Here is a 7,124-nt window from a genome sequence, read left to right as displayed (position 1 = left end):
GTTGGTGGTTGGCATCTATTCAGAGCACCCTGGAAGAAAGACCTGGCAATCCATTTCTGGGAAATCAGCCACTGAAAACCCTAGCGGTCAGCTCAGGCATAGATGGGGCCGCTGTGACTGGCAGCAACACGCTAAGGCCTGTAGTAATGCCCTCTTTCAGTCCTGAGATTAGCACTTGTGTCTTCTCTCTTTTAGCTTAGTCAAAATACAGGATTATTTTATTCATCTTCCTAAAGAATTCTGCACTCACAAAGTATAAAAACCAAATCCAAACTCATTTCTATTGAGTCAATTCAGAATCGGTGACCTGATAGAACAGGTAGAACTGCCCTGTGAATGTCTGAGACTTTAACTCTTTACAAAAGTAGTGTTTTCGGGTACAAAAGATATCTAATCTCAAAAATAATTTAAGGAGAACATTGATTAGGTCTTAAAAAGGACAAAAACAACACAAAAAATGGACACGTCATCTGGATGCGGGAGGCCATGTTAGCCAGAGGTCAAAGTGGCATCCAGGGGTGTGTTACTCTGGGTAGACTAGAGAAAGAAATCCAGGGAGACTCTCATGTGTATAAGAAAGAGGTTTTTATACAAGAGCAATTAAATGTTGAGAAAACGCCCCAGCCCAGTCCAGATCAAGTCCATAAATCCAATATTAACCCATATGTCTGATTAACCAATCTATGATGTCCTCTTCAGACTCACAAAACACATGCAATGCTGCAGAACACAGGAAGATCACAGTCCAGTAGGTTGTAAGTCTTCTGGATCCAGTAGCGTTGTAAGCATCTCAGCGCTGGCAGGGGTCTTTAGGTGGTTTCTCCGGCTCAGAGGTCTGGTTGCATCAGGGTAGGTCCATGTGGCTTCGCCAGCTCCCAGGGCATCACGCCATGTGTCTTGTCACTAAAGCATCTTCAAGGGAATGACCTGAGAGAGTCTGTCTCCCACCTCCAATGAGAAAATCCAGGAATTCCCAGAATCCTTAGGGGAAGGCCATGATCACATGGAGGCCTCATTAGCTATATCCTGATTGACAGCCAAGACTCCACCCCTACACTCTTAATCCTCAAATTGACACCAGATTATGTAACTACCACAAGGGGTTGTTGAGATACAACGCTTTTTTGTAAAATTAATGTTTTACCACAGTGCTTTTTCTTTATAAATCATCTTATAAGGGGCTCTTATAACAATCCATACATCAATTGTATTAAGCACATTTGTACATATGTTGCCATCATCATTTTAAAAACATTTTCTTTCTAATTAAGTCCTTAGCATCAGTTTTATCCCTCCTCCTCCCCCATTGAACCCTAGATAAATTATAAATTATTATTTTCATATCTTACACCACCTGTTGTTTCCCTTCACCCACATTTCTATTGTTCGTCTCCCTAATGGGAGGAGGCGGGGTTAAATGACAATCTTTGTGAATGACCCCTTTCTTCCCCTTCTCCCCACCACCTTCTCCCTACCCTCACTATTCCCATTACTGTTCCTGGGGGGTTTATCTGTCCTGGATTTTGTGTGTAGAGAGCTCTTATCTGTCTCAGTATACATGTTCCAGTCTAACCAGGTTTGTAAGGTTGAACTGGGGTCATGATAGTGGGAGGGGAGGAAGTATTAAAGAACTAGAGGAATATTGTGTGTTTCATCAGTGCTATACTGTACTCTGGCTGACTCGTCCCTTCCTTGTGACCCTTCTGTGAGGGGATGTCCAATTATCTACAGATGGGCTTTGGTCTCCACTCCGACCCCACTCATTCGCATCAGTATGATTGTATTGGGTGTTCTGATGCCGATACCTGATCCTGTCAACACCTCATGATCACATAGACTGGTGATCACAGGACACTGTCCAGTCCTGCACCATCTTCCATGTAGGCTTTGTTGCTTCCCTGCTGAATGGCCACTTGTTTAATTTTAGCCTTTAAGACCCCAAATACTATATCTTTTAATAGCCGGGCACCATCAGCTTTCTTCACCACATTTGTTTATGCACCCATTTTGTCTTCAGTAATAGTGTCAGAGAAGGTGAGCATCACAGAATGCCAGGTTATTAGAACAAAGTGTTCTTGCATTGAGGGAGGACTTGAGTAGAGGCCCAATGTCCGCCTGATTCCTTAATACTTAACATAAATATATGTACATAGACCCATATTCCTATCATTTATATATTAATATATTTACATGTGTATGTGCCTTATAAAGCTTTAAAAAGGGGAACTGATTACAAGGAACTATATGTGACCTCCTCCCTGGGGGATGGACAACAGAAAAGTGGGTGAAGGGAGACAAAAGACAGGGCAAGATATGACAAAATATTAATTTATAAATTATCAAGGGCTCATGAGGGAGGGGGGAGCGGGGAGGGAGGGGAAAAATGAGGACCTAATGCCGGAGGCTTAAGTTGAGAGGAAATGTTTTGAGAATGCTGAGGGCAATGAATGTACAAATGCGCTTTACACAATTGATGTATGTATGGGTTGTGATAAGAGTTGTATGAGCCCCTAACAAAATGATTTTTATAAAAAAAGCTTTAAAAAGGACATGAGATGGCAAAGGATACTTTCACAAAAAACATGATTGGTGGCAGATCAATATTCCACAGTTGGGCATATGGTAGATTTGTTTTGGAAGCGGTTCAATGGCACTTAAGAACATGACTATGTGAACACCTGTACTGTCCCCAGTACAAGTGACTTCCATTAAGGACACACCCAGACTATCCTTTTAAGAGCTACTACCCCTCCCTGGGCTGGCGGTGGTGGGTGGGAATCCACTTTCCAATGCGCTCTGTCTGAGGGCGAGCTTAGCTATGTCCGTGATTAATGATCAGGAAGAATTTATCTGAATGGGTGCGCTGCAAATGGATTTTGGGCTGTCAGTCAGCCGTATCCTACTGCAAGCTGGGGTGCTCGCACTGTAAGCTCAATAATAGAATGCCTCGTTTCAAACCAACCATGCAGTTAGCAGTCCCAAACTTATCCGTTACGTTCCCAGGACTCCTTTTGAAATCGTGGAGAGTTACACAAACGCGTGCAACTCCAGAGTCACAGATATCTATTTACCTTAAAGAAATGAAAACTGTCATACACACAAAAAAGTGGCCATAGCCTCAGCCCCCCATTAACAGTGTGTTGTTGTCAGAAATTAAGCATCACTGACAAAGTTACAAAGTACTTAAAATCACAGAAGAACGCTGCGAGTACCCAACTCATCTGCTGAAGACGCGGACACGTCCCACGCGGAAGTCCTCCCAGCTGGCCAACAGCCCCCTCCGACGGCTTCAGCGCGGAGCATCCCGCGCATGCGCAGTCCGGCCGCCGAGCCGGCGGGCCCCGCCCCGCAGTGCATGCTGGGAAAGCCGGCCCGCCCCTTGGCTTCCGGCGGGAGGGTGGCGCTCGCCTCTGCTCGGGCGCACCCGGGTTCCTGTTTCTGGGCTCGCGGCGGAGGCGTTTCTGCCCGCACCTCCGTTTTCGCCTCGCGCGGGGTCCTCGCGCCGCACGCCGCCAGCATGTCCGGGGTTCGCGCGGTGCGGATCAGCATCGAGTCGGCCTGCGAGAAGCAGGTCCAGGAGGTGGGCCTGGATGGCACCGAGACCTACCTGCAGCCGCTGTCCATGTCGCAGAACCTGGCGCGGCTCGCCCAGCGCATCGACTTCAGCCAGGGCTCGGGCTCCGAGGAGGAGGAGGCGGCGGGCGCCGAGGGCGACGCGCAAGACTGGGCGGGCGCCGGGTCGAGCGCCGACCAGGACGACGAGGAAGGTAGGACCCTGGACAGGACAGCGCTCTACCCCACAGGGACATTACTGTGCTGGCCCGCCTGAGATGCTGTGGGCGGAGTGCTTGGAATGGACACCCGTGGGGAATCATCGTGCGCTCTTCATCGGCGGGGTATTTAGACAGCCGCACAATACTTTTAATGTTCATCCTTTTGCGGGACTTCTTCCTTAAAAAAAAAAAAATCAGTGTCACAAATGTCCAGTTGTTTAGGCTTCTAAAGCTTTCTACTCCCGTAAAGTTTTACAGGCCTGAAAACCCACAGGGGCAAGTTTTACTCTGCCCTATAAGGTCGCTGAAAGTCAGAATTGACTCAATGGCAGTGAGTTGATTTTTAATTTAAAAATTATTTTATAATAATTCTAGAAGAAAAAGTATAGGAACCGATAGGCGAGGGGGAGAAATACAGCACTCTAGTGGGGTCAGGGTATTCATTGAGATACTGATGATTGCAATATACATTGCAGTCAACATACCACAGATTCATATTCTGCCAAATACTTAACAGAACTATAAACAGTCAAAAGCAGACCTAAGCTTTACCCTAGAGCTCATAATTGCATGCCTTTGGACAGAGACCAGCTTTGGGCAAGAGTTACGTACAGTTACTTAACTCTGTAAACACCACAGATGCTAATTACTACTTGATCTTTAGTTCCAACAACCTAAAAATCATGTTCTAAGATTAATTCTTTTCACATACATGACAACTTGTACATTTGTAAATACAGGTACGTGTAGGAGAAGAACATTAAGAAAAGAAAAATATAGTGAGGATTTTTAAAAATCAGTTTTATTGGGTGCTTGTACAACACTTATCACAATCCATCCATTGTGTTATGTTGTACAACCATTATTTATACCCATTTCCAAATTATTCCAACACCATTAACCAACTCAATGCTTTTTTAAAGTAGTTTTTATCATATAATATTCACATATCACACTTCCATGATTAAGCCGCTTTTAAAAAGAGTTGTATATACATCATCACAGTTAGTTCTAGTGCTCCTTCCTCCCTGCCCCATTCATTGCTTGCTACCTGAATCCCCAACCCCTCAATCCCCCCTCCACATCCCCAATAAACCATTGCATTAGTTATTGCCTCGATGCTTTCACTCCTGTGCTTTACAAACTGGGGAACCCAACAGAACCAATGAGAAACCAAAACAAAACGGAAGAAGGAAATAACAATAATATATAGCATAATAAAGACAAGGTTGCCATCACTATTTAAAAGGCCGGAGAAGCAATTTCTGCCCTGGAACAGGTGAGAAATACTGCAATCTAGAGCAAATTCAGGTTGGGCTTCACATGGAGATCACCTGACCAATTATCGTATTGTACCATGGTTTGATCCGCCATAATCAAGTTTTCAGTAATCTCTGCCTGTTAATAGCTGTTCAGGTCCCTCGCCTGTGACTAGAGAGGATCTGCCAGAGGCTAAATCTGACTAGATAGTCTACAGATAGATTTGGGCTCCCACTCTCTTCTGTAGCCTTCTGCAAATTAGGTGTTCATAATTTCAGCTCTGATACTTTCCCCTTCTATTTGGAGTTTTTTATTGTTATCTTTGTATCACACAGGCTGATGGGCTTCTGTGTGACTTAGTTGACACCTCTCTTAGCTGGCTGCTTGTTTTAATACAAACTTTGAAGACCCCGGACACTATTCCAATTGATAGCCGGGCACCATCTGCTTTCTTCACCACACGTTTCAGTAGCACCCTTATCTTCAGTGATCATTTCTCGTAGGCGAGTATTGAGCAGGGCCATGTTATAAGTACTAATTGTTCTTGGAGTGGGGCCAGAATTAAGTGGGAGCCTAGAATTGTAACTGCTTGTCCACGGATTATGAATGACTATGGTTTACTTTGGCAGTCAGATTTTGACAAAAACAAAACCCCACACAAACAAAAACAAGAGATAAAAAAACCCCAAAGAAACAAAAAGACAAACATTGTCAATCGTCCCCCTAGGGTATAAAGTGATTGCATTAATAACATCACTAATTTATGTCATAGAATGTAAGATAATGTTGCTGTGAGGACTTAAGCAAGTATAGTCCAGCAGGACAGGGCAGAGTTTTGCTCTGTTGTCCATAGGGTTACTATGAGTGGGAACTGCACCTGGTAACAAAATACTGGGTTTTGTTTGTTTGTTTGTTTGTTTCACGATACTGTTTTCATGCATAAAATGAGAAGTTTACAAAGTGGTGTATCCAACATTAAGAATGTGAATTGGTTGAGCTTTTCAGAAGCAGTTTAGTCCTATCATAAAGTTTAAAATGTCCATGTCAGTTGATTCACATATGTCACAGCTAAAAATTTAAGTTATATTAAAAAACGTGCATGCACATAGATATGTGGTCAAGATGTTTACTGTAGAATTGATGGAAGCAAGTTACACTGTCTTTGCACGGACTGATTGAGTTTATTTTACATGCCAGCTCCAGAATTCCATGTTATTCTTGGTTGCCTTGACACCATTTCCTGGGCACTCTTGCAGGGCCTCCTGGCTGGGTCACAGTCTCACACAGCATTACCACAGGATGAAGTAGAAGGACATGTACTCATGAAAACGTGTCCCCTGTTCCCCCTCCAAAAATTCCTACTGTGGTTGAGTCGTTGCTGACTCATAGCAACCACGAGGCCACCAGGGGTCCTGGAAGTGTCTCTGGGACATACTGTTAGTGGGAGGGGGACGCATATTATGTGATTGGGGACCCTGGTGCCTTAGTGGTGGGGCTCTCATGTTCCGTGCCCGAGACCCAGGTTCATTTCTTGCTCCCTGCACCTCAGTGTGAAGCCTCCACCTGCCAGTCCATGGAGGCTTATGTGTTGATGCCGAACAGGTTTCAGCCGAGCTTCCAGACTAAGATGGACTAGAAGGTTTTCAGTCATGAAAACCCCGTGAATCACAACCATCTGGTTCCCATGGGTATGGCGCAGAACTGAGCACTATTTTGTTCTCTCATGTGTGGGGTCCACATGAGTTGGGGACCTCCCTCCATGGCAGCTGACAACATGTATGTAAATGCAGAGGGGACCATCTGGAAGGCTATCCCTGACTGTTCATAGAGGTTACTTCTCAAGAGAGGAGAGGGACAATGTAAGAATACTTTGTTCTATTAAACCAGCATTCCATGATGCTCACCTTCCCAGCAGGATCACTGAAGACAAATGAGTACATAAGCAAATGTGGTGAAAAAGCTGATGGTGCCCTGTTATCAAAAGATACAGAGTCTGGGGTTTATCTTGAAGATAAACAATTGGCCATCTAGCTCATAAGCAACAAAGCCCACATGGAAGAAGTACACCAGCCTGTGTGATCACGAGTTGTC

The 7,124-nt window shown here is 44.7% G+C and overlaps 1 protein-coding gene across 1 annotated transcript in view; it reads left to right on the top strand.

The window, feature by feature from the left end:
• The first annotated feature begins 3,475 nt into the window (after window positions 1-3,475).
• Window positions 3,476-7,124, top strand: part of MED17 (mediator complex subunit 17) — a 24,738-nt gene continuing 21,089 nt past the window's right edge. The window contains exon 1 of the mRNA XM_045293077.1: window positions 3,476-3,767. Coding sequence (XP_045149012.1) covers window positions 3,518-3,767 — 250 coding nt within the window. The 5' untranslated portion in view covers window positions 3,476-3,517. The remainder of the gene's footprint in view (window positions 3,768-7,124) is intronic.

Source organism: Echinops telfairi, unplaced genomic scaffold, assembly GCF_000313985.2.
Source record: "Echinops telfairi isolate 266 unplaced genomic scaffold, ASM31398v2 ScPeMD7_1713;HRSCAF=2227, whole genome shotgun sequence".
In the NCBI taxonomy this organism is placed as follows: Eukaryota; Metazoa; Chordata; class Mammalia; order Afrosoricida; family Tenrecidae; genus Echinops; species Echinops telfairi.
The sequence above is the reverse complement of the archived record's forward strand: the minus strand, read 5'-3'. Positions and strand labels throughout refer to the sequence as shown.